This window comes from Crocodylus siamensis, chromosome 4 (genome assembly GCF_052110815.1).
Source record: "Crocodylus siamensis isolate JL-2025a chromosome 4, ASM5211081v1, whole genome shotgun sequence".
Taxonomy (NCBI): domain Eukaryota; kingdom Metazoa; phylum Chordata; order Crocodylia; family Crocodylidae; genus Crocodylus; species Crocodylus siamensis.
The window spans coordinates 74,005,742-74,033,340 of record NC_143398.1 but is presented as its reverse complement, the minus strand read 5'-3'; the positions used below and the strand labels follow the sequence as shown (position 1 = coordinate 74,033,340).

Genomic DNA, 27,599 nt, shown 5'->3' with positions numbered 1-27,599 from the left:
CTCATTGGTGCTAATATTACAGCATGTTAATTCAGTTCCCTAACTGACCAAAGTCTTTTGTTCTGAGGACCAGGAATCACACTTTTCCATTTCAACCAGTTAAATTCTTTGCTTCTACACAAATCAATTTCCTAACAACAACATGGTTTTAAAGGAAGTCTAGAACAGTAAAGGTAAGGGTGAGATTACGTTAGATCCGGCCTTTACTTTACATCCACTGCCAGCTCTCAATGCACTGCCTGAGGATGGGATGCATGGAGGAGGGCCATGGACAACTGGTGCCACCTTAGTGACTGAGGGAGGTCCCCCCATGGCCAATCTCATTGACTAGCGGGGGGCCCATGGGCAATCTCACTGACTGACTGACCAGGAAGTGGCCACAGCACTTCATCTGATGCTTCCACTCCCCAGCTGGTGCTCACAGGGGGGCACTGGTGCTCCTGTCTCCGCCCCTGCCATTGCCTAAGCAGGGAGCATGGCCTGTTAGGGGTGCACCAGTGCTCTCAGGGGGTGCACATGCAACTCCATGCACCCCCTATGTGTTGCCACTGAACAGGGCACTGCTGGAGTCATGGGGCTGGAGCTTGTGGCTTCATGAAGCCTAGCCAGATCTGTAGCTCTCTGGAGCTGGCCATGCTCTCCTCCACTGCCCAGGGCTTGGCAAGAGTGGGGGCAGGAACAGGATCCAGCAGTGGTTGCCCAGACAGAATCAGCACTGGTGGCAAAAGGTGTCCGAAGTCATCATTCCTGGACTGGGGGGCTGCAGGCTTGGAGAAATACAAAAGCTCTGGCCCTAGTCCCCAGGTTGCTGTACTAAGCAACCCACAGAACACAAGGATGAGGAAGGGGCCCATTTCGAGAATCTAGGGCTTAAAAGCTCCAGAAGTGGCCCAAATTTACATGCAACAATGCCTTAAGAGTGTGGGTTTTTTGGTTTTTTTTAAACTCTTATAAACTGACAAAGTAAACTGAAAAAGAAAGGAAGAAGGATTTTTCACATTTTCAGTTTTCATTTTTTCATGTTTCATTGTTGTGAAAAAATATTGTTACAGAAGTTTTGTCTATATGAAACAGGTCAGAAATAATTCTGTATTTGTAACTGCTCTTTTGGAAACCACAGACTACAAAAATCCATTTGGGACTATCATTCATGAAATTACACCATTTTTTCCCAAATGCATGTGTTGGCTTCTTCTGAGACTAGATCAATGAAATATATAACCCTCTATGGATCCAGGCATAATATCCCCATGTGGACAAATCTTAAAACTAAAATATTGCCCAAGGCAAAGACATTTGAAGCCACTGAAATTAAGTCACTGAACACATACATAAAATATAAGAAGTGGGGACCGCTCAGGAGCTAATGCTAAACCATTAACATTTTTAATGTAACGTTAAACGTCCTTTGCATAAACCTAAGTGTTGGCTTAGACTCAACATCCTTTCATATTTGTATTGACCTTTTCATTATCAATAACATAGTAGCAATAGGAATTAATGGAGGACCCTATAAACTATATAATAAACTCTTTAAAAAATAATACTTAACAATATATAAAATATTGCCTTTTCCATTCAATGGACTAGAATGTAATTATTCCAAGTAATTGCATTATTTGATATAACTAACAGGACCTGACAACATTTATGCATCAATTTTACTGTCACATACACAGGTATATGTACTAATAAAATTATAGGGATACAAGCTCTGGTGTGTCGGTAGCTATGCTAAAATAAAAGTATCTGATATTATCTACGTTACATCTAAAGATGCTAAAGAATTTTCTGATTAACAACTCTTGGTTGGAAAATGCTGATCTGTCCAAAGTTCAAGGGTGCATGAACAAAGTTAGTTTAAAGGATGGGAAAAAAGGAAAAACATAACTTGAAACAGTTGAAATACCCTATTTCAACATTTTCAAAGCAAAAAATTATTTTTTCCATTCAAAGTTTTGGTTTCACATATTGTGTTTTACAAAATTATTTTCTAATTGACAGTCTCAAACTGTTTGAATTAAGGAGAAAGACTTTCTTACCAGTTCTAGATCCCAAATAAATATGTGCTTACTCAAATGCCTTTTGAGTTCAAAGGTTATCTTCTAGGCTAAGTGCACACAGTCAAAAAGCCTGAGGCTGAATTGATTCAATCTTTGCAGGCTAGTCTAAACTGTGCAGACTGAACCAATAAGCAAGTGAACAGACAATCACGTCTGATTCCAGAAATGCAGCCACATGCTTACAGTGGCCCAGGCCAGAAGCTGAAGGGTGCTAGAGCATGCCCCCTGCTCAGCTGGACCAGACAATGTGGGCCAGAGCTAGTCCACTCACTCTGTGAGATGAGGGAGATTTGAGGGAGAGATGCAAAGCATCCTGGGATGTTTGTGGACTGTGAGTTAACTTATATCTGGAAGGGATCTGAGACAGGAGCTCAATAAATGAATTTAATCTAAATCGGTTAAGTCTGATACTATATCTGTCCAGATTTTCTTAAACAGGTTGTAGCCATTTTGAAAGCAATTTATGTGCACTGAACTTCTGCTATGTTACAGGTTTGAACCACTTTTTGATCATTTATACCAGTTTGTATGCAATTTCTGTCCCTAGCCCTAAGGAATATTTTACAAAGAGCAACAAGAATATAAGAAGCATTTAAAAATAAGAAAATGGGCTCATAAGTAACTCTTGTCTCCGCCCTTGCTCTCCTCCCTCCTGCAAATAGCTGGCAATTGGATGCCAGGGGTGTAGGGCCAAAGACTATTTTAAAATCACTCTTTCTTATCTTTCTCTTATTCTTTAAGTAAAGAATTGGCTAGGTTACAAATTGATGCTGTCCTTTTAGGAAAACAAGCAAACATTCTTTTTTGGTTGTTACTGCTGTTTGTGGTTTTGTTGCCTTCTCACAGGTTTTGTGGTCGGTCATTGTATCTACTGTTAAACTCACCTTTCTGAGAGAGTAGATCTGACACTCCCGGTCCTCATGAGCAGGCTCTGAACTTCCTGAGTCCCTGTCGTCAATCCAGAAAGAGAGCCATGGTGGCTGAGAGGAAGGTCAATAGATTCAGAACTCGTGTGGAGGCTGGTCATTGACTGGTAACTTGGTGTGTCCTTACTGCCAGCTGAGGAGCTGCTCATGTTTGCAGCCCACACAAGACCGCCTGATGTGAAAGAGTGCACAGATGCTGGACTGGAAGCCAAGGAGTGACTTAAGCTTACAACATCTGTATTTAAGTCTGAAGGTTTACTGAAGAGGGGGCTGCTGCTACCACTTTGCCCACCTGCACTGCCCATGCTGCCTGTACCTGAGGAGGGAGATTCTAGGCTGCCTTGCCGTGCCAAAGTGGTACTAGGGCTGGGCATTGCTGATGTGGATTTCACACCTTCAGGACTGGGCGCAGAGGCAGCTTTGCCACTTGCCTTGGCACCAAACAACCTAGAAGTAAAACAGATGTCATTGTTATTCAGAGAAACTGACAGCCACATTAAACATTCATGACATAACATTATAACAGCCAAACTGCACATTTAATTACTGCTGCTAAAATAATGCCTTCCTTGTTGATTAATTGCATTTCCACATTAAATCCTCTTAACTATTTCACAATAATGTGGGATTTATTTCATTAGCAAACTCTCTTATTCCCTGCTTTTCAGATGTATTCTTTGCATGTATGGAACTTCATGTAGACATGAAAAACAAGCAAATCATTTGTTTTATGACTGCATAAACTTTCACCCAAATCCACTTGCTAGTTTAGGCACTCTTACTAGTAAACTGCTAGACTACTAAAAATATTGCTTCTTGGAAGAAGCTAAAATGGTTATGGAAGTTCATTTGCAATAGGGTACCCTTCGCAGTTCCACAAGCGTTTAACTACCTGTCTAAAATGTTCCTTCTTTTTGCCCAGCTGGCCATGTGGATATCAGCCAAACAATGGTCAAATACAATAATGTGCATCAGAGCTAAATGCCTCCAATTGTTTTTTTTTTCAAGAGCTGCCGTGATAAACAAGTATTTCATGTGCCTGCTATCAATGATTTGTGGATGGATGCTTCTACAGTAATAATGACATTTTTTTTAATTGAACTATTGAAATAGTGATGATTTAGTCTTTGCTAAAAATATTTCAAGCATTTTAAATGCCCTTCATAATCCAATACCAATATAAATTCAAAACAAATCATAAAAGTAAATTAAGCAATAATAATGGTATACCAATCTGTTTTATTTATAATAAAGCCCATGGAAGTCAACAGGAGCATATTTTACAGCCAAAAAAAAAAGAGAGGCTATATTAGTATCTGGACACAAGAGGGCACGATTGGCTTTTACTTAAACAATGGAAGCCTTTCATCTGTATGTACAGTGTGATTTATATTTCATACCCATTATTACAGTCCTTTCTAACAGACTTTTTTTTGGTTAATGTTTCGGATGAGATACATAACTAAACTACCTTGTTAATGAAATCCCAATCACTAGGAGTTGCTGACAATATAAAAGCAAACACTTTATTACTCTATATTTTTATGGAGTCAACCACTTGTACATTCTGCCAGCAGACTATAGACACTATCATAGAAACCAAACATCCAAGAACAACAGGACTTTCTACTTGGGTTTGATCTGAATATTCCATGAGAACTTACTACTCAACTGCATATGCAATGAGAAGTTATCACAGCTTTTGGGATGTGCACAGCAGTATTGAAAACTGTCCCACCTGCACTGCCTAGTGGACAATATTGAAAACTGTCCACATTCTGGAGAAAGATATTGTACTTCTGAGTAAATACTTACTCCTCAGTAACTGTTTATGTTCTGTTAACAGGCATTACCAGTTTCTTTCATATTTTCTCTTTTGCTTGTGGCAAATAACTCGCATATGTGGATGCAAATCCTACAGTTTGACTTTCAATGCCTTTTTTTTTAAACGATGCATTTCACAGAAACCCCCTTACCTTCGGAACGTAGGCGAAGCAATATCCGGGTATTTGGATCCTGGCTGCCTGAGTCCCGGTGTTCCACAGGCGCTGGCTGATGTTGGGCTGGATTTAGGAGAGCTTGACAATGAAACACTCTCGGAATCAGATACAGCTACTTTTTCCTTCTCTTTGTCCGTCTGATTGATGGTGACAGGGCTGGCTCGCCCTGACCCAATCTTTGTTGGCTCTCTCAGTTTGGTGGTGGCAGTACCTGCAGACTTGCTGCTGACATTCGAGTCAATGCTACTGGTGCTAGACCTATGTCCACCTCTGCCAGGAATCCCGCTGGTGCTAGATTTTGAAGGGCGTGGCAAACTTCGATACTGCAGAGTGGTCTTTGAGCTGACGTGCAATACACCATCATCCTGATTCTGTGAACCGTCCAAGCTAGTCTTTCTGCCTGCATTTGACTTCCCACCAATGGCTGAAGATTTGGGGATTTTGCCCAGTGTGGCTGATCCGCTTGTTATGGTAGCTCCACTTGTGGTGATTATAGTAGAAGATCCCACCCCAGCCTTCTTGAAACCAAAGGAGCCAGTAGCAGTTGATCGTCCAATGCCAGAGGGAGGCTTTTTTCCTTCATCACCACTGCTTTTTCCTGCATCTGATGGAGAGCGCTGTATAGAGGCTCCTTTAAGGGGAATTTTCACTTTTTCAGAAGCTTTTGCATCATCTGTTTTTCCTAATTAAAATATATATATATTATATAGATTTTTGTATTTATAACTATAGTATATCACCATATCTTTACTATGTAGGTGTGTTTTCAGGGGAAAAATACATGATATACAAACACTGATAAATTGCCATAAAAGAAAAGAACAATCTAGATCTACTGTACTGTTCGGGTAATAAGTCTACCTTTATTTCCTCCAAAGGAACCATAAAAATTGCCCTCAGTTTATTTGCAGTCAGCCTATCATTAGGCTCCAACTGCTTTGTCTTTTGTACCTGCAATATTTTTGGCCATACAATAAAAATACTAAGCCAGAAGGTTTTCCAGTACAATTTTTCTTTCAGTTCTCTTAGGGTATTTAACCCTTTGTGTCCTGGTGGTTTTTTTGGATATTTGATGCTCCTCTGGAATTTTGTAAGGGCAACAGCTGTTCATGGTCCTTATCAGTAATTGTTCACTTACATTCAGCTTCTTTTTCCTGAAATTGAACCTGAAAATATGGGTTCAATTGTCTTAGAGTTCAATTGACTGAGAGTTGGAATAATGAGGCATTTAATCCTCTGTCAGCAGTCAGTATCAAATGCACACAATGTATTAAAGGCCTGACATTCTACTAACAATTTCTAAGTATATATAGACATGGGAGCATAGCTGCTGAGAGAGCATCACAGTAAAACCATAAGGACTTTCAGACAATGTTTCTTTTTTCATTAATAATATGGTATAATCAAGAAACAGTATCTGAAAATGCATTTTAAGTTAAAGTAATTCAAAAAAAAAATCAATCTCAATTATGTATAAACAAAAAATGAACTTTCATTCTTCAACTTCACTTTAATTAAATATATTTTCATCCACATACAGCTAATTTTCCTTTGTGGTAGTCACAAAAATACAATTACCAAGCACTATCTACAATCTAATGGTTTTAATAAGTTGTAATATTGTGGATCTACTATTACATCATTATAATAATTTAATTTTCTTTGTCATATCTCTACTACTTATGCACGCTTGTTACTCTGTTAGCTTGTTCTCAGTTGTGCTCACACATCTAGTTTCTATTGCTGTGCAATGTAAGTCTGAAAACCACTAATCTTTAACATTTTACAGATACAAGTCAATGTCACTTTCTTTGCATTCTTCTACTTTGATATCTTTTTGAGTGCCTACTATAAGCTCACAGAAACTCCTAAAGGGTCCTATATTGAGAATGTCATAGTATTTCATTCATCTTTCAAGTAATTTTAACAAGTATATATGGAATGGATTCTATTGTGCTGCTAAACCATCATAAAGAAAACTTAAGTTTATTACAGTCCTATCATTCTACCCAGCTCCTTATCTTAGAAATATATACATATATACACAGTGTATACACATATGCATATCCCCTCTCCTCTCATGCACACATTTATAAATGCAAAGCATAAGCATACTCTTTTTAATAACTAAAGATCTCAGTTCTCTGTTAAAAAGGCAGATATTTTTTCTGCTCCAACAGCAGAGAGGATTCCTTTGGCTTAGGCAATCCTTGGGTGGTGTGTCGCAGCTACACCCTTACACCACTTTACACCTAGATGTAAGTACAGACTTGTCACTAGGGCATCCCTGAGTTGACATGATCTCTGGCTTCTGAAATAACCTAAAAGAAAGCATTGCAAGTGCTGTGGACATCAGAACAGCACTTATCAGTTCTAGGACTGAGAAAACACAGATGTGATTTATAATCCCCTCCAGCTTGTGTGGAAAATCTTTACTTATACTTTATTAAAATGGAAGCTTTTTAAATGGATATGAAAGAAGCATTTTTCACTAGACAGGACAAAGTGTTCAAAAATGTACTGTAGGTGACCATCTTGTAGCAGAATGATGGACTTAGATGATCTAATAAAGGTGCTTTCCATCTCTACTTTCTGACTTCAGAAACAGTTGGCAAAAACAGTGACACTAGATGACACTATTTTTAAGCAGCCTTTGTGGAGTGGGGGGAGGGAGGAGAAATAGATCTCTGCACCCTTATAAAGTCAGCCTGTGTTGAAACAAATGTTTCACAAGCATTACATTTAAAAGAAGGAATTTTTTGGTTAGCACTAAGCTATGGTATGTAAAAGCAATGCTTCATTTGATACCTAAACTTTGGAAATGTTGAAGTCTGCCATAGTTTAGGGAGAAAATACTGCCACAATGTGTGATGTATTTGTTTAAACATACTACAACAACAGTGGTGCATTTTGAGAAGAGAACAAAGAAAAACAGGTAGAAATGATACCTTTAAGATTCCTTGATGAGAAATTATTTACTCTAATAACTAGTATATCCATCTCTAACACATGCTAGGCATGCCTGTCACATACTTAGCTATAAAATACTTTCTTATCCCTTACAAATTCCTTAACATTTATAAAAATTAGACTGAGTATAGAGAACAAGCCATGCTACTTAAACTAGCAGTTTCCAAGTTATCATCCTACCAGAGGTCTTGAGAGCACTTGTTCCAGTTTTGTGCCTGGATGGGGTCGTTCCCACTTGTGCTGTCATGCCTCTCCTCCACGATCCAGTCTGGGAAACAGACAGAGATGATTTTTGCCCACCCTTTTCCGAGTCTTCAGACAGCCCCGAGGGTAGACCCTTCCATTTGCCACTGCCATCTACGCTGCTGTCAAAATCTTCGTCTGGCTTCTTCAGTTCATCGGTACTGCCCCAGGTTTCACTGTCAGTCGCTGAACGCTTCTCTGAATCAGTCTTCAGCTGCAAAACATTTATATCATGGGAAATGGTAAATTTTAACATCCTCAATATTTTCTAACTTCTTAACTCCAAGGAGGAAAAGGAGATTAAAGGACATTAAATTATATATATATTTTTAAAATCACAGATGAGGGTCACAAAAACTTCCTCCTCAAACATTCATTCCCCAGTTTCAAAAGTTGAAGCAAGCTCCCAATCAGGGACAGCATTCTTCTTCTCTATGCACATTTCCTAATTTATTACGTAAAAATCTATTTTCTTTAAATTATCTCTTATAACACCATATTGTCCGTGCACTCCCCAGGGATTTTACAAATTAATAATTGCTTTAAATCAGGAAAACCTTCCACTGAGTCCAGTAGGGATACTGTCTGACAAGCATTGAAGGGTTGAGCTCAGGTGTTGGTGACAGAGGGAAATTAGATGGAAAGTTAAACAGATATTCTTATTTTCCCAAACCTTTCTTCATGTTGGTGACCTGAATTCCCTGGGCATATTTCCACCGAAATGAATAGGGTGCTACCAGCAGAAATTTCCCTGTGATGACTCAGTTATGCAGCAGAGCATGTATGGAGGCATTTTATATTGATAAAGCTGCTTTGAGGAAAGGAGGCAAAATAGTGACCAGAAGGCCACTCCCCATTACAGACCCCGGATTGTGCTGGGGACAGTCTTGAGAGAGGCAGCACCCATCCTCCCTCAGGCAGGTGGTAGTGAGAAAAGAAAGTGCAAGAAGGAACCAGCCAGAGACCACAGCCAGCACAGCAACTGTGCAAGCAAATGAAGCAGAGAAGGACACTGACAATATTTTCTACATTTTTACTCAGATTCTCTTTCTTGTGCTACTGCTGTTTGTGAAAAGACCTCTAGCCCCCTTTCCTCAAAGTCTCTTTTCTTCATCCTCATTCCTTATCTGCTTCTCATAACTCTCCTTCCCTACATTTTCCTCTGCCTGCTGTTTCTTTCACCTGCCTGTCTTCTAGGTTGGCCAACTTCCCCCCTATCTACCTGTAATAAGAGATCAGTTGTGGAACTACCATGACATTTGCTTCTTCGATGGTAGCAAATCAGTAAATTGCTGGTTTTGCAATAATATACCACAGCTCTTTCCCACCCTGCTTCTGTCTTGTCTATTTTGACCATAAGCTCCACAGGGCCAGAGCTATACATTTCCGTGTGCTAGTAAAGTGCCAAGTATGCTGGGGCTCCATTCTTGGTTGGCACTGAGGCACTGCTTTAATAAACATGATTAATAATAATGAGTTGGCAGGCAGCAATAATCAACTCCACTGACATGCATAGTATTCAAGGGTTAATTTAAGGCTTAGTTCTGCTGACAGTTGCATTTGCTTTGGAGAGGAAAAGAGAGATTTTGTGCAAGATGGATGAGAAAAGAAGCCAAGCAAAATATTCATACAAATATTGTAGGATCCTTCAGAAGAGAGTATTTGCTAGTATACACACTAAGTATGTAAAATCCCCAGCAGTTTTCTCAAAGATTAATTTTTAAACACATTCACGCATCATTTTAAGGCCAACTGCATTATCACTGGAAATGTTAAATAAAATATTTGTGAAAGACTTTTTTGCCATCGCACCACCTGTGAAATGACTGTTAATTGTTTGGCAAAATGACCAATTTCTACATCTTGTTGTAAATGATGTTGTCTATTTTCATTGTACCAATTATATAAATTAACTGCAAAGGGACCCTCATAGGATCTCTTTGCTGGAAAGAGCTGTTCCCGCTCCAGAGTACAGCTGACATAATAACTATGACTCGGTCCTCAGCAAGCAGAGTGTGTGGTAGTGCAAAGTAGACCTACTGGAAAGTCTCAGTCATCTTCTAATTAATTTACAGCACAGCAATCTAGAACAGTGCCTTTGGGCTTAGTTCTGGGCTGGTACTGAGAACAAAATTGGAGAAGAGAAGCTTGCCAGTTTGGATTAGTAGGTCACTAAAAATGTAAATGGGAAAGGGTTAAATTCTCAGTTTGATGCCTCCCATTAACAACAATGCTGGTGTGGTAGAACAAATGAGCCAGTTCAAGCAACGGATTAGGACTGGAGGACTTCCAGCTTGGTAAAACTGTAGAAGACTGGGAAAAGGCTAAGAAAAGGCAGTTGTAAGAACCAAGATGACTGTTCCTACTGCATGGCCACCTTTTGTGAGCATGACCCAAATCTGGAATTTAGAGGGGAAGCTTGTACTATGTACTCAGAGAGCATCTGTGCCCAAGATGATGTTTCCCCCAGCTTTTCATGGTAAAATGAGCATTGCACTTTTGCCATAATCCCAGAGAATACCAGTCCTCTGTATCTGAGGATACATCTAAGGACTGCACAAACTGAGGGTAATACAAAATATGAGTGCCAAGTTTGAAGTGCAGCAGTATATTGAGGACACAGATTTCCTAAGCTTCACTGCATGTCTGCTTGCAATTCAAAATGTTGATATTTAAAGCCCTGAATTCTTTGAAACAGGGTCACTAGAGACAACCACCTCTTACAGTGATGCGTGGTCCTTGTTATGACTGACCAAAATGCTAAAATTTTATGTTCTTTGCTATAAACATGAAGCATTCTAACTATACATTCTCTGAAGGCTCCTTGACTGAGATTTGCATTCCACTATTTCTGCAATAGCTTAGACCTATTAACTTCTGCAAACTCTTTTGTTATTTGAGGAGATCTGTAGGGAAATACTCAGATGCATGTGTGGGGTTGGGGGGGCATTAATCTACATCCTGTTGCTATAACTTTGCTGAGAGCTATATTTTGAGGTCTCGAATTTCAGTGAAAGGTGAACAGATCTTGGAACAAGAGTTTTATTTTGTATAAGTTGAAAGAAATAAATGGATAAAAAAAATCTGATATCAAATTGTGCAGACAGGAACATGCTCAAGGGATGACAAGCCTGGAGGTTGTTTAGAGCTGGCTGCAACAGGGCTTAGGTCAGATGATGACTAATACTGATAAGTAAGAGGATGGTAATGCTGTTCTATCAAATCAAGAGCAGAAAATTTCTTTTGGTGGACCACCTCACCATACCAACAAGGACTGAAGCAGAAAGCAATGTTTGTTAGCAAGTGGCTAAGACATGTCCATGCCTGAACAGAAGCAACTGCTTATTGGAATCCTTATCCTGGAAGAACTTGGCTTACTCATCTACAATAGCCTAGCAGAAGGCCTGAGTTGGGAGGGAACACAGGAGGGAACTCTGGAATACGGGCTTAAGATGCCCATGCCTGTGCCCATGTCCATATTCTTATAGTTGAGAGTGGGGGAAGGGCATAACAAAAAACCTCCTCTCCACCCACTGGCTCACCTCTCCCCATGAAGGAGAGGGGAGAGAAGAACAGTCTCCTTCTGCAGGTTTCTTTCTCCCTACAGAGGGAAAAGGGAAATAACCTCATAGTCTGTGTAGGAATCCTTTCCTGAAATTATGCTTCATGGCAGATGAATATGGAATTAGTCTAAATTCTACCACTCTGAACATGATTTAGGGTATAGGAACCCACATGGGCAACTGGTGCCACCTTAATCGGGGGGGGGGGTATGTGCCCCTCCCAGCAACCAGTCAGATCCCCCTGCAGCCAAGCTCATTACCAGTCAATCACGCTGACTAGAAAGCAGCCGCGGTGCTCTTGGAAGTGGCCGTGGCACTTCATCCAGTGCTTCCACTCCCTGGCTGGCGCTCGGAGAGGGGGGGCACCGCCTGCCCCCTGGCCCATCACCTAAGTGAGTACTGTGGAGGAGTGTGGCCTATCAGGAGGGGTGCACCAGTGCTCTCAGGTGGTGCACATGAACCCCTGTGCACTCCCTATGCGTTGCCACTGGGAACCCATCTATCCCAACTTTTCTACATCACGTTTTGTGTTTAAGAGAATGCGATCCTTCTCATACAGAAATACTATAGAAAATGTGAAATATTCATCATTTTATGTGGTTTGAATATATTGCTACTGAAGACATTTTCCCTGGTACACTGTACACTTTAAAGGACATTGTAAGACACAGCAATGAAAAAGCTGCTTACCTGAGTGTGAGCATTCTTTCTTGAAGAGGCAGTAATGTTGGAATAAGAGCTAACAGATGATGTGGTGTTCAAATCATCCGTGCTGAGGTTATCAAGGGTGTCACTGAGACCACTACTAACTGAGCTGCTGTCATCCCAGCTGCAGAGAAAGGAGGATATCTGTTTACTCACTGCATGATTCACTCAAATCAGTACTTTTTATAGTAACTATTCTTAAACTTATATGATTACCTGTAAGGAAAGTATGTTAGTGCACAATGCATATTAATGTTCAGATTTAAATTAATCATTTAGTCATTGTCAAATGTGTATGGCTAGCTGTTCAATTAGTGAAAGACCAGGATGCCTGGTCTGGGAAAATACCAGTATAAGTCATTAAAACAGGTTGTTTCATGCTTCATTGAAGTCACATTCAGTATAATGGCATGGAAATCCATTAAACCTACCTGTATTGCTAGTCAAAGCATTATTAATAGCCTAGATTACTCAATAGAACCCCAGCCTACAGAAAACTAAAGGGAATATCCCTTCCACAGCTCAAACTAGCTATCCATCAGGAAAGCAATTATTTCCAATAGCTCTGTTTTCTTGTCTAAGCCTTTTTGGTGGGTGCTGTGTCATCAAAATAGGATTCTTGAACAATGCTGTCACTTGGGTTGATTACTTATGGAGCATTCATTACAATTCTCATAAAAACACAACCATTCAGCCTGAGGAGATCTCGGTGTGATATGGTAGAGGGAAATGCAAGGTTTATGGCACTTCCATCCACCTATTCTCATGCGAGTCATAAGGAAGGCAAAGGAGTAGAGGCAGGTTCTTGGACCTACTCTGATTACCATTCCCAAGGGTTTCATTCTGACCTTGAGTCCCAAGTCCAATAGAGAAAACCCCATGCAGGGTAGATAGACAAAGTTAGGGGAACTATGGGAACTCAAGAGATTCTAGCTTAATATTAAAAAAAGCATAAAGTGGCTACTTAATAGACAAAGGCAGTGCCTATTAGTACAGTTCATATGTACGTTAGGTTACCAAGACAAGTACACAACATTTTGCCTGCTTTTAAAAATGAGAGCTGTCAAATGAGAGCAGGCATTATGATTGTTCCTTTGCAAAGTCGCCCCAATGCACTTTCCTCCTAGCATCACCTCCCTTGGTAATCAAAGTCTGGCTCACTCCCTCTGAAGCTTTTTGTGTTTGTTTGAAGACAGCCAACCAGCCCAGTAAGGGTAAAACATATCAGTATATTACTTAAAATGCATTCATGACGTTCAAATCAACAAATGTGCCTTTATTATATCAGGGCTTTCAGTCTCCCATATCTTTATATCAGGTATCTCTTCAAACAGGTGTCGACTGTATTAGTTTAGAGAAATCAACAGAAATCCCTGAGGACCCTTGATTTACATATGCAAATATGGTTACTTCACTGAAGGCTTTGGAAAGTAACAATAGCATTGACAAAGAACTTGATATGGAGGGCATTGTTATTAAAGTCTATAGGGAAGTGAGCCATGATCAATCAGGTTAGTATCACAGCAACCAGAGAGAGCATGCCTGCATTTGCCAAAGGTACGGAATCAAATTAGTACATGACCTCAATGACAAGAGAAACATTTCAGGAGGGTAAGAGCAGATAACAGAATTGTATGTTCTACTATTCAATATAAGGGCTACAAATAAATACCTCTTCTGCATCATGTAAGATACAAAAGAGTGACTTAGGAATACAATTTCATATCTGAGTGATTATAAAAAAAACCACCTTACAAATCACTCATATTCATCTAAGAACTGCCTTTGTAAGCACTATTCATTTATACTTATTGTCTTTTTTACCCTTTTAGCATTGCCTCGTGCTAGGATAGGGAGCTTCAGATACCAAAACCTATTATTCAAATATTACTTGCAATACAGGACTATACATTTGCAAGACTGTCATATATGACAGCTAAGTACTTTTAGATGCGATTAGGTATGAAAAAAGACAATATACCTTGATTAACCCAGAAATGCAATCATAAGCAAGATCTGATATGAGCTGTATACTTTCAGAAGTAACAAAAAGTTCTATGTTTTACTGTAAAATAGTACAAATAAGTCATTCCCATTTATTAAAACCTGACTTACAATATTTCATGGTCTATTGTAAGAGCTAGAGAACTAGGAGCAATGTATCCATGGTAATTCTGCTTTTCCTTTGAATCTTCATCTTATTAAGGCTAGAACAGTAAACATTTCAGAAGGAAGATTCAAATCTTTTAAATTATCTCAATTTTAAAACTCTGTAACGAAAGCTTTGTAACAAGATCTAGATGCAGACAATATCTGTATTTGGCAGCTCAAGTCTCTTGGGGGAAGGGATATTTCATTTCTTGTTTTCACTCTACTATGTCTTCTTTGTAATATTTCACACTCATCGCACAGCTGCAGTCCCTAATGGATTAGTGGTGGGCTCTGGAAACTCTCCTTGGCTGTCTTGGAAGATATGCAGAAGATTATCTTGACACCTACTCTGTAGACCTTTCACAGTCTTTTCTATATATGGCCAGAATTCTTCTCTGATCTTAAGCGGTCAGAAGTCTTCAAATGTTTGGAAGATCTTAAACATAATTTCTGACTGCATTTTACTCCAGTAATATTTTTTTTCTAATTAGGACCAGCTTAGCTATTTTGTATACTTGTTTCACTATTTCTCCATTGGAATTCCTTTAAGTCTGGCTACTACTGAAAATACAGACACAACAATGTGAAGTCGTCTTCCTAGCTGGAATTCTAGTGAAGATATTCAAAAGTTAACTATGGCGATTTATACAGTGTTTTGCATCATGTGGCAGACACATAAGTACAAAAGATTCCACCTTATTGTAAAGTAGTAGTTCACATCATTTCTATCATTTTATAGTTTCAGCTTATGCAATAAACTGAAATATGCTAAAAGCCAATATATGGATAACTAAGTGAAATTTACTTGAATAGACAGTAAATGCTTTTGCTTTATGGGCAAGTATACAGATGTTTTCAGATATATAGCACTTTGAGAACTAATCCAAAAATATTTCCATCTTCTCCACTTGCTCCTGGTAGCCTGCAGCAGACACCCATTGTAACTTCTGTTTAACTCCTTTTAACTTTCACCGCCACACTATTAACTCTCAAGGAGAGACATTATAGAGACATCTGATATTATACAGCCCTCGTGTATTGTTTCCTTCATCTCTCCTTTGCACATTTTCTTACAAATGGAGCTGCTATAACATTTTGTGTCAATATTACCTGTTTCAATTGCTTATAACATCGTGAAGCTTTAACCAATTGAATTGTTTCATATTGGAGGACAGCTCAGTTTTTAGGAGATTTTAGGCAACCCCATTCAACTATTTTTTAAAACAATGCTACCAGAAAATGTGGTTTTCTTACAAAATTCCATAAGCCATTTAAAACTCTAGACCAGGCATTCTTAACCTTTTTAGACTCATGGCACCCCCTCAGTAGACTCAATGTACCCCTCAAAAATGCCACCTCTTAGATTTCATTTCCTTTTTGACTGCAGAAAAAATAATAGAATAAATAATAAAAATAATAATTCTTTTGTTGCAAAGAACTCAGACCACAACAATTCAGAATGTTTTTGATGCTATGGATCCCTCTTTGAAATCTCTGGGTTTGTCTTGTGAATCATCTTTGCCCAGTTTACCATGCTAATGTTACATGGCATCCTGAAAGGATCTCAAGGCACCTGGTTGAGAATCACTGCCCTAGAGCCTCCTTCTGCAGTGCTTTGAAGAAGGGTCTTGGAATTCAGAAAAGGTCTGGTCTTTGTGTTAGAGATGTACCTTTCCTTGTCCTTGAAAGTCCACTCTAATTGGGCCAGATATAAGCTTGGGAAAAACCAGTGTGTGGGAGCTCCATACAGAATTTTAACAGCTAATTTCCTTGATGCTCCTCACTGGGCATTTTCCAACCTAGGACTGAGCAGGACTTTCCTTGAAGTTATAGTTATGAGCTCCTGCAAGGCATGTTAACTTTGGATCCAAGTCTGCAGGTGAACTAAAAGCAAGGTAATTCTCTCTCTATCATGCTCTTACTGACACACCTGTTGAACTCTGGCAGCCTCACTGATTTGAATACAGAGGGGAAAGAGTTCGGTTGTAAAAACTCGAAGTGTGGGGAGGGGAAATGCAGGTGAAGTACATTAGGACAACAAACTGGGTGGGAGAGAGGGACACTGGGAGGAGAAAGTGGCAGGGAGTGAGAAAGAGAAACTGTGATGGGGCATTGGAGTATATAGTGGAGTTAAGAAGTAAGGAGACTGTGACAGGGGAGTTAGGGGAAACTGGGATAGAAGGCAAGGAGACCTGGGTCTGGAAAGGAAAGCTGTGATTGACTGGGCAAGGAGTCTGAGACTAACAGACAAAGAGAGATGGGTGATGGGGAACTAACTGAGGGTCCTGGGAAGATAGGTACTAGCTGGGCAGAAGGCTAAAACAGACAGGGTGAATAAGTGGCAACTGATCTGCTGAATGCCTGGAGTGTTAAAGCTGGGCAAATTCAGTGTCTGAACAAAAAAGACAAGTGGCTTGCATGGAGGAGAAGAGGGATTGTTTGACGTATACAGAAGACTGTAATCTGTATTCCATTATGAAGGGAATATAACATGGGGGTGAGGGTGACTGGACACTGCAATGGGAAAGACAGAAATAAGAACATGGAGAGGGAGCTTGAGGGTGAAACTAGGCCTGGCTGGGGACAAGGACTTGATCAGGGGGAAGAACTAAGAATGACTAGATAAGGAGACTGGAACTGAGTGCAAGACGACAAGACAGGGAAGACAAGATGATGCCTGTAAAAAAAAGACATTGGGATGGAAACTGGAGGTAATTATGCAAGAAAATTAGCCAAGGGTATGGAGCTGTCACTATATATATATATAATCGTCTTTTGTTCTAATTGTGGAAGAACATGGATTTTGGGGTATTTTAAAAAGTGAATTTGGGATGTTGCTTCAGCAGTCCATCTGGCATAAGGGGTAGTGTCCCCAGATACTAACTGGTCAGTCGCCAGGAGCTCCTGTCTATTTGTACACCCAATTAGAGTGGACCTTAGGGCTCACATGGCTAACTAGTAGCTCCTTGTGGGGCTAATGAATGAGTAGTACAACTAAATTCTTGGGACCACTAAAGCAAAAAGAGGATAGAAGTGTTGTGTAGGTCAAAGGTTCAAAACGTGAAAATAAGTGAGCCTGAGGAGGACACCAAGCAGAGCCACCTGAGCCGTGCCCACCAGTCCTGAAAGGTGTCCAAGGAGCTGGTGGTCACCTCTCACTGGTGTTCTGCCCGGAAATGTACATGGAAAACTGAGAGGAATGAGGCCCCACAGTCCCTGAGCACCTTCCTGGCCAGAGCCTCCTTCCTGGTCATGTACAGGGCCCACTTGGGCAGGGCCAGCAGGAGGCTGACCAGGAGGTTCCGGGACTTGGTGGGGCCATGGGTGGGGTGCCCAAAATAAGAAGGTGGGGAGTCGAAGTTCAACCACAACCTAGGAGGAAGTTCTGGAGTTAGAGGTGGAGAGGCTGCAGCCTGGTGCACTTGAGTGTCATGTGGGCATGACATAGGGGCATGTGGGCCCTGCGGGAGGAGTGGGCAGGGGACCCATCCCTTCTGAGCTGCCCCCCTCCTAGTCTCCTGCAGCCTTAATAGTAACCCCTTGCCTCCTTCAGCCTCCCCCAACCCCTACTTACCTGGAATGGAGCCCAGGTCTAGGTCACTGCAGCCTGCACTGTTGTTTGTCCTGCATGAACAGGCAGTGTGCTTCAGCACCAGGGCAAGGGCCAGCCATAGAGACACTCTGGCTGGCTACCAGAGCATCTCTGTGGAGGACCCAAGCCTCCAGTTGCCTGAGGGCACAGTCCAGGACCATGTCCTGCCCTGCTTTTTCCCCTTGGGTATTTTTTGATACCTGGATCTCCAGGTATCAAATTTTGATCCTGTGCTGCTAATATACAGTGCAGGGAAAGTTTTTTTGTTCCCAGTGTAGACATTCCCTGGAAATGAAACGTAGCTGTGTAGTGGAGAAGACTGTTATTTGTAAGATCCCAGATTCATTTGCAGCAGAAGTGGGAAGGTGTATAGTAAATAAAGCAGTAGGTTGAAGGAAGAGATAGGTATAGTTGGCATGTCACTTAACTTAAACTTTTCTAGGGTAGTCACTAACTATATATTCCCATACACCAGGAACCTGGGGTCTGCCTTAGTCAACACTTGAACACACAAAATTTCACTTTGCTATACAAAGTGCTGCATAATGGTAAGTAGTTCAAGCAAGCTAGTGCTATGAGTCTCAAATAGGCACCTAAAAATACTAAACCTTTTAGGCCTTAATAATTCTATGTATTGATAAAATGGGCATAATACTATTACCTCATCGTTATATATAATGTGAAATACTAAGATATTACAATAAGGAGTATCAAGAGAAAAAGAATGTAGTAATTATGTCTACAGAGCAACATCTGCATAGTACAATTAGTAAGCAACTCACATTAAGAAATAAGGAGAAAATACAAGGCTGAATAACTGCTCATAAAATGAACCCTGACTATTCTGTGCAATAAATGAGGCAGGGTCCTGTGGAGAACATACTAAATGCATATGTGAAAGGCAGCCATCCTATGGTTGCATACCTCATCTTAATTTTGATATTTTACAAGTATTCAGTGCTTAATCCTGCAATCTCAATTCTTTTAAAGCAGTTTTGTGAGTAGAATCTATCTGTACTGACCTGTCAGTTCTAATACTTATTTGAAAATTTCAGTTATGCCCATGAGGTTATAGTCTTCATCCAGAAAGTTTATTTCCTATGTTCTTTGAATTCAATGAAGTAATTTTCCTAATGTTTTTTCACCTATTTCAAAATGACCTACTCCTGTGCTTGCCTTTGTATATCAGATGAACCTATCATATTATTTAAACTGGCTAATTTTTTCTCTATTCATGCTTTGCTTAAATTGAAACTTGTCTAAACAATTTGTGCTGGTTTTGCAGCCCGAAATATTCTTTCATGTTAAATTGTCTAACTGTACTTCTAAATTGTCTCCTTTCTGTCACAGATGGCATGCTATTAATACTATAACATTCACATGTTCTATGGGTTGCTCCAAATACTTCACAGAAAGCTCTGTGAAGTGCCTGAACGTACAAAGCATTCAAAGAATTCTAAGAATCAAAAACTTGCTCTCCACACCATGTGTATGCTCATTGGTTAATTTCCATTATAACTCTTCTCCTTGTTTCACTAAAGTCTGACACTAGAAAGAGCTCTTTTTAAGCCTCTGATAGGCCTTTTTACTTTCACGTTGCTCTAGAAATAAAGGTACGTCTGACAGTCAAAATACTATATGCATACAGTTAGATTGTGGAGCTGGGTAAACTCTAAGATAAACTTAATTCAGCCGTGCTCTTGACACTACTGTGTTTGCTCTACATGAATGTTCAAATAGCTTTCATTTTCTTTGCTGGCAGAAAGCTCATTGAAAGTTCACAAACTTAGGTATTTGTACCAAAGCTGGAACGTTTTGAAAAGGGATCAGACACTGCTGAACCCATTTTGGAAGATCAGGGATAAATCCTTTGCAGCAGCATCTCAAAAAGCCAGACATCACCTGATCACCCTACAAAGAATGTGTGGCCCATGTAATAAAAAAATGGCAGAAAACTATAGATCAGTAAATGTGCCTGTGGAGTCTGTGGCAGAGCACCAGTGGGGTGCTCACCACTGAAGGGCTATTACAGGCACTGGGGGAACCTGTTTTGGGGAGCAGCAAGGAAAAGCCTTCCCTAGCAAATATCTTCAGGGGAAGCTGGGTGCCAGACCACCTGAAGTCCTCTGACACTTTAAGACCTGGATCAGGCAGTGGGCAGGTGCAGCCCAGCCCTGATGAGTGGCCATTTTAAGTCCCAGGACGGCAGGGTTGGAGGCAGCAGGTGCTGCCTGACACTATGGAATCAATATATCCTGGCAGAGCTGCTGCTCCAGGGACAACCTGGAGGTAAGGGCAGGAGCTAGGGGGATGGCTTGGAGGCTCCAGGTTCTGGGCATGACCTGAAACTGCACCCTGCCAGGGAAGGAAGGCCTGGTGGGACTGCTGGTGGCAGGACTGCTCACCTCCCCAGTGAAAGATAGGTTGGGGCACCTTAATAACCCCAGCCCCTGCCTTCAGGTGGGTCACTTAACATTGGAGGCAGAGACAGAGCCAGGTATGGTTATAGCCACCTGAGCCCAGGGGGCGCAAGGCCCTGGAGAGTGGGTAGGAGGGCCAGGCACACCAATGAGTGGCATTTGAGCCCAGTGGGGTGTAAGACCCCAGGGAGAGAGAGTTGCTGGCCAGGTACGCTGATGAGTGGCACCCGAGCCTGTGGTGAGGTGTCTGACAGCAGGCCCTGGAGAGACGGCAGCGAGGTGGGCCAGGTATGCCAATGAGCAGCACCTGAGCCTGAAGGGTGTTCAACCCCAGCCCCGAGAGAAAGGGGTGGAGTATATGTCTCAGTGGAGGTGGTGGTGTAGAGTAGGGTGCAAAAGGGCACATGAAGGGCTGCTCAGAAGTGGTAATTGTGAAGCCCTGTGGGAAAGAGGCATGAGTTGGCGCCCTGTGAAGCCCTGCTAGCCTGGAGCCTGAGCTAGGTCCAGGTAAGCCTTTGAGGGCCTGAGGCCACAGCTGGGCCGGAGGCCAATTTGGAGAGTGGCAGAGTAGGAGCCACGGGGAAAATGGGGCAAACCATCATCCCCTTTATGGAGAGCAGCTGGGGGAGCTATCTGGCTACAAGACCAGGGGCAGAGCGGCACCTGAGCCTATGGGGTGTTTAACCCCGTGCCCGAGTAGGAGGGCAGAGTATTGAAAGAGGCCCTAGAGAGTTTTGGGGGCACAGTTCTGAGGCCCCAGAGATGAGGAGGCAGTTGAGAAAGCCTGACTGAAAGGGCAGATTGTTTGGGGTGTAGTTGTGAGGCCCCGGGGACAGGAGGAAGTTGGTTAAGGCCCAGTGTGTGCTGCCAGACTCAAGGCCAAGCCACATAGGTGAAGGCCCAGTGTGAGCCCCAGAGTGGAGGCTGGGTGCTAGGCCTTGTTACATCAGCAAGGCATGGGGTACATATAAGAAAGATTGGAGCATATATTTTGGCATCAGACATCAGGGCCCTTGAACAGCAGCTGCCCACCTACTTAACAACAGAATTAATGTACCAACAAAGCATGGCAGGTGAGATAGGTGGGAGACCAGTAGCACTGTGACCAGTCGGGGAGTTCCCACTTGTCACTGAGTCTTATGCTGTATGGATCACAGTACTTACATACAATACATAATAAGAATCAATACCAAAACTACTTTGAGAACTTCTGTTACTAATGGAAACTTCAGAACTCCATATCCTGTATAGATTGAGTTCAGCTTCTGTCTGATAAGTGGATATAGCACATTTTGTTGCCTTGAATGTATCCCTAAAAATTACTAAGTTCCAGAAGTTCTGTGTAGTGATCACTCAGTTCAATAAATACAGGCATACAATGAATAGGAACTAACAACAATGAAATTTACTGCAGATCAGTAGGCAAGCTCCACAGTCTCTTGATTTTTTTTTAACTAGCTGCCCTAATCATGGGACCAGGGGCAGCACTAATCAATTAATCAAGTCTGCTGGAGCATGCTAATTAGTATGCTCCACCCAGCCTCCCCGTCTCATCTATCAGCATCCCCACACTTCAATGAGCTTCAGATAAAGTGACCCCACTTACATTTTGAAGCGTGGGGATGCCGATCCACAAGACACTTGCAGTGCTTTAATTAGAGTGTTTCTGAGAGCTGCTCTAATTAAAGCACCAACCTCCAGAGCACATGTAAAAATGCCCTCAGGTATCTGAGAATATTTAGAGTCTCAGGCACTGCTTGAAGCTTTAGACAGCCCCATCCAGTCTCTAGGAACAGCAACAGGGTGTTGGGCTGCAGTAGGTATCTCAGCTATTGACACCGAGACTGCATGCCTGACAGAAGCTCTAAGCGGGAACCCCCTGTTGGCACAGGTATAAATTTTAACTTGTTTGGTCCCAATTTCATGCAGCTAGAGGAAGGATGCACAGGTTAAATGTATACTTTCTTTTTCTTTCAAAATTTTTACTTTTCTATTGGTACTTATTTGGTCAGAATACCAGACTTCTCCTGGGATATATTCATTTTTTGAAGGAAAATTGTGAGTTACAGTCTTTGTACTCCACATGGATTTTTATCAAGGCCTTTTGGCCCAAATAATAGTGCTTAGATTCAGATGCCAGCTGCATTTCAGTTATATTTGGTTGATTCTAACAAGGGCAGGACGTGCTTTCATGAGTCCAGCAAAAATAGGGCTAGATCAGTCAGCATTTCATCATCTCTGCATGGCTCCAGTGGGAGGTTAGATTCACTTTTCAGTGCTTGTGACTGGCTCTGTATAGAACATCAATGTACACTACATGTACATGTAAGCATGATTAAATTTATTGAGAATTAAATGCATTAAGGGATTTTTGGAAGGTGTCTACATGTGTCTACATGCAGGTGGCTACATGTGCAAGGATTTAGGACTAAAGTCAGTCCCAAATCCCTAATTTGGGACTAAAGTCAGTCCCAAGTCCCTGTAGCCTTTCCATGTGCCCCTATGGCCACCAGGGGGAGCTCCAGCTTCCAACCACATGGCTGCCAGCACTTGGCAGCCATGTTGAAGCCAGAGCCAGCTACCACCACCTGGCAGCCATCTGGGAAATTTTGATGCCTTGGCAGCCTCTTCCCTACCCAGGAGCCATGTGCCCAGTGCACGAGTGGCATGAGCAGCTCCCTCCTTGCCCACCCTGCCTCCCTGCACCAGGGCTGCTCTAGCCCCTGCCAGCAAGGCCTAGCACCCTGCTGCTCCAGCCAGGCCCCTGCCAGTGACAACCAGTGCTGTGTGCTCCTTCTGGCCATGGCCCCAGCAGCCTCTCTCCCCACACCCCACCCCACCACCAGGCCCCAGGATAGCCATGAACCCACCAGTAGGGGCCCAGGCTGCGGGAGGCTCTGCATGACTACCTCCTCCTATATTGCCTGCTCCAGCTTGCCTGCCCCGCCATCCACACACACCCTACCCACTTGCTCACCCCCAGCACCGCTCTCAGGAGACACACATGAATGAAACAGAAAAATTATTACCCTTACAATATCCACACACATCCCTTCCCCCCTCTCTCCTCAACCAACAGAGCCCCTCCACTACCCACCTCACCCACCCACCAACAATAAAAAACACACTTATAAGTGGAAAACTATATACAAAGGGAAGACCTAGTACTAAAGGTAGTGCTGGATCATGTCTACACATGTTAATGCGCATTAACTAATCACACCTATATTTGATGCCTGCATTTGTAGGCATGAAATTTAGACATGATTAGCTTAAATTAATGTGCATTAAGAGCATGCATGTGTAGACATGTGCCCTTAATTCACATCATCTTAGGCCAATGCACGTTAACACATCTTGTATAGATGTGCCCATAGACTTGCATCAAAGTTACAGGCAGGACCTCTTTTGAATCACAACATTACCCTCCTTCAGTGTGGCCTGTTGCCCTGTAAGTTTTTTTCAGTCACTAAGCTGGCATTACGAGATCACCTTTCCAAAATATATAAAAAAAATAGGTGCATGTGTGCATATGTGTGATTGTGCCCAGACACCAAAGTGATCACTGTTTTCTAAATGTTTAAAGAGTTGCCCATGGATTTCAAAAAGGTTACCTGATACTACATTAGTGAATGTCATTTTATAAAGATGTTTAGTTTGAATTCTCTCATAGCCATACACTGTGCCATGGATCCAGTCTCCTACAGGAAGGGTTCCCAACCCCCAGGCCACAGCCCGGTGCTGGGCTGTGAAGGGCTGGCTGCCAGTCCACAGGAGGGTTGGCTGCCAGACTGGAAGTGACCATGAACTGGTAAACCACAGGCTGGAAGTGACCGGCATACTGTGGAAGGGCAGCCAATCCTTTTTTATACTGAGTTTTTGTACTCAGTATAAAAAAGGGTTGGCTGCCTGCCTGCAGTATGCTGGTCACTTCCAGTCCATGGTTGCTGCCTGTCCACAGCTTGCTGGTCCTCGGCATAAAAAGATTGGGAACCCCTGTCTTACAGGATTTACAAGTTGCACAAACTTAAGCCTAGGCACACAAGAACATTTACCTCATCACAAAAATATTGTGTTTTCTTGAATACCATCTGCCCTCAAATTAAACATGCACTTTGCTTTTGGAAGGTAGAATGGAGAGATAAAAATATCGCTCCTTGAAAATACTGGTAAGTATGGTATTTTCAGAGCTGAGGAGGTGTGTGTGGGGGGGAATGGAGCAAAAACCTGTGGCTAATTTAAATTGCCTTGCTACAGGACAGGGTGCCTGAGAAGCACGGCTGGGCAGTTCCAGCCCCAGAAGAAATGGGCCTTCAGCTGATACTCCTAACTAAGCTTAACTGCCTGCTCCCACTTCTCAATCTGGGTGGGCCTCAGCTGACTCAGCAAGCGGTGCTGGATACTCACCCAGCACAAAGAGGGCTCCTGCACTTTGGCTCCTACCGGATTGGTCCTTCTGCTCCCCCGCATCTCTTCATTTAAGACATGCATCTGAATATTCAGCAGCTAATTTTTGGAAAAGAGGTGTGCACCATATGAAAATAAATGTGGTAAACTGGCAACTTCCACTGGCAGTAGTCTGCCACTAGCTAAGACATTGTGTGGGAGGATACAGAGTCAAGGGTTTTCCTCTGCATCTGACGTGGAAATGTAGGAAGTCATAACAAATACCAGGGGTCTCTTTTTCACTCATGCCAATGCACCTTTTGTGGCTCTTTTTAAAATCCACATGGCATCTAACAATCTGTCTAGAGTCTGGTCCATTACAAGAATGAAGGAAAAGACTGATTTTTAGGAAATGTCTTAAAATAGGGCATATTCTTGTAGAGGTATATGAGCCTTTACCTTTCACATTTTTTCCACCACAACTAACAACAAATAAAAATCTCTGGAATAATGAGATTTAAAAAAGATATAGAAAAGTTCAGCATTTATAAAGCAAAAGAAAACCAATAAGTATTCATAAAACATCTTCCTTCTTATATATTTGCGGTGCTAGCCTTGATGAGCTTGAAACAGCAGTTGGGAGCAAATCCCATGCATTTCAAACTCAAACATGCTGCAGATTGCTCTCCATCTCTAAACTTATAAATGCCGTTTTTAAATAAAATAAAGTTAGGCCAACAATCAAAATGGATAAATAAACAAAACAATTCTGGTGCTGCAAAAATCTTATGTATGCAGTTCTGTAATATTTTAAGATTGCTTCTAGAGACATAAAGGGTGTCTTTTACATGTGCCCTGGGATGGGGTGGGAGGCACTTTAATTAGAGTGGCTCCAAGAGCCACTCTAATTAAAGCACCCACATCATCATATGTATTCAGTGTCACGTGCATCAAAATGGTGGCAGAGGCACTTTAACTAAAGCTTGTTCGACACCACTTAGAGGTGCGGGGGGTGGGGGGGGACACTGAATACATAAGATGTGGAGGCTGCCAGAGTGTACTAATTAGCACGCTCTAGCAGACCTGATTAATCAAGTCTGCTCTGTGTGCTAATTAGCACACATTGGAACAGACGTCCAGCACATGTATAGGTGCCCACGAGCCCCAAATGCCTACAGATCAAAGAAGAACTAAAAATGCAACAAGACCTGAACAGGTTTAGCCTCCAGTGGATGAGCTTGGCTGAAGGAGAAATGATGCTACGAAAACAGTGTGGAATGAGAATTTTTGGGGGGATTGATATTGTTAATGAAATTGGGTCAAATTCAGCAAATAGTTTTAGTCAAACAATTGGAGGAAACCATTTCCATAAGATTTCATTTTGGAAAAGCCAAAACATTTTGTTTCAATATTCTTTCACTGGGACCTTTTGACTCTTAATTTTGAAACAGCAGCTTTCAATTAAAAATTGCTTTTTTAAATAAAAGAAAATGGTTACTTAGATGATCTGCTCAGGTCTCTTCCGACCCTAGAAACTATGAAACTATAAAAGGACAAAAAAGGAAACAAAACATTTCACTCAGAGTTAGGGTAACTGTTTTTAATTGGTCCCAAATATTAGTCACTGGTTAAAAGTAGAAATAGTGCTGGCTGCAGGAATCATACCCCTTCTCCCTCGTTTTCCTTTTGGCCCATGACTTGCATTTAGGTCTCTTCATATGCTATGTAGGAAGTTTAACTTAATGATTTGGATTACCCTCCTGAGGCAACGTGCACCTTAGTGATTGTTCGGATTCAGTGTTTAGAGTTAGTTACTTGGTAAGAGCACAAATAATCTCTTTGCTTGTTTAAAAAAAAATCACTAAGAAAATAATTGAGCTATTTTATTCAAAGCAGCTCCCATGTAATGTGCCAATACATTAACTTTCAAACTTTCTGCTTCAAAGTCCAATCCATCATGTATTAATCCATTTTAAATCTTTTTACTCTGGGTACTGCTGTTCATTATTCATAAAATTGCTTCACTGACCCTCTGCAGTCAGATTCAAGATGGCACAGAGTATATAAAATCAATACTCTGTTTCAAACCACAGACCGAGTCATCAGAGCAACACACCAGACCCTGCTAGAAACTTACAGGTGCTATAAATTTTGTTATAGCTATTCTATCCTCATAGCTAAATGAAAACATAGTCAGTTAGACTCATACTTCACCTCCTTTTCCTCTTCAAGTGTAATGCATTACCTGTCATCCCCCAGTAAGGCAACCAGTGAAGTGTAAATTCTGTATTGCTATGGGGTCATTGATAGAAAACCATGTCATGTATATTTCAGAATGGATTTATTCAGCATTTTCAAAACAAAATTGTTTACAACAAGGAGAAATAGCAATAAATACATAGATCTGCTTTTTCTTTCTTTTTTTTTTTAAAGCACCGCTCTGGGAATCTTTTACTTTCCCATTCAAAACGATTTGTTTAAGATCCTCTGATTACAAGATTGTTCTACAAATGAAATTATTTCTAGTCCCTATAAATAGCACAGTTCATTTTTCACAAAATTAACACATTTCCATATTTC

At 41.5% G+C, this 27,599-nt stretch overlaps 1 protein-coding gene across 7 annotated transcripts in view; it reads right to left on the bottom strand.

The window, feature by feature from the left end:
• The window catches only part of NAV3 (neuron navigator 3), an 890,338-nt gene that overhangs the window by 72,260 nt on the left and 790,479 nt on the right, over positions 1–27,599 (bottom strand). For all 7 annotated transcript variants that reach the window (XM_090042583.1, XM_090042584.1, XM_090042579.1 and 4 more), the window contains 4 exons: positions 12,456–12,594; positions 8,140–8,416; positions 4,966–5,671; positions 2,948–3,436 (listed from right to left, as the gene is read on the bottom strand). In XM_090042583.1, coding sequence (XP_089898709.1) covers positions 2,948–3,436; positions 4,966–5,671; positions 8,140–8,416; positions 12,456–12,594 — 1,611 coding nt within the window. The remainder of the gene's footprint in view (positions 1–2,947; positions 3,437–4,965; positions 5,672–8,139; positions 8,417–12,455; positions 12,595–27,599) is intronic.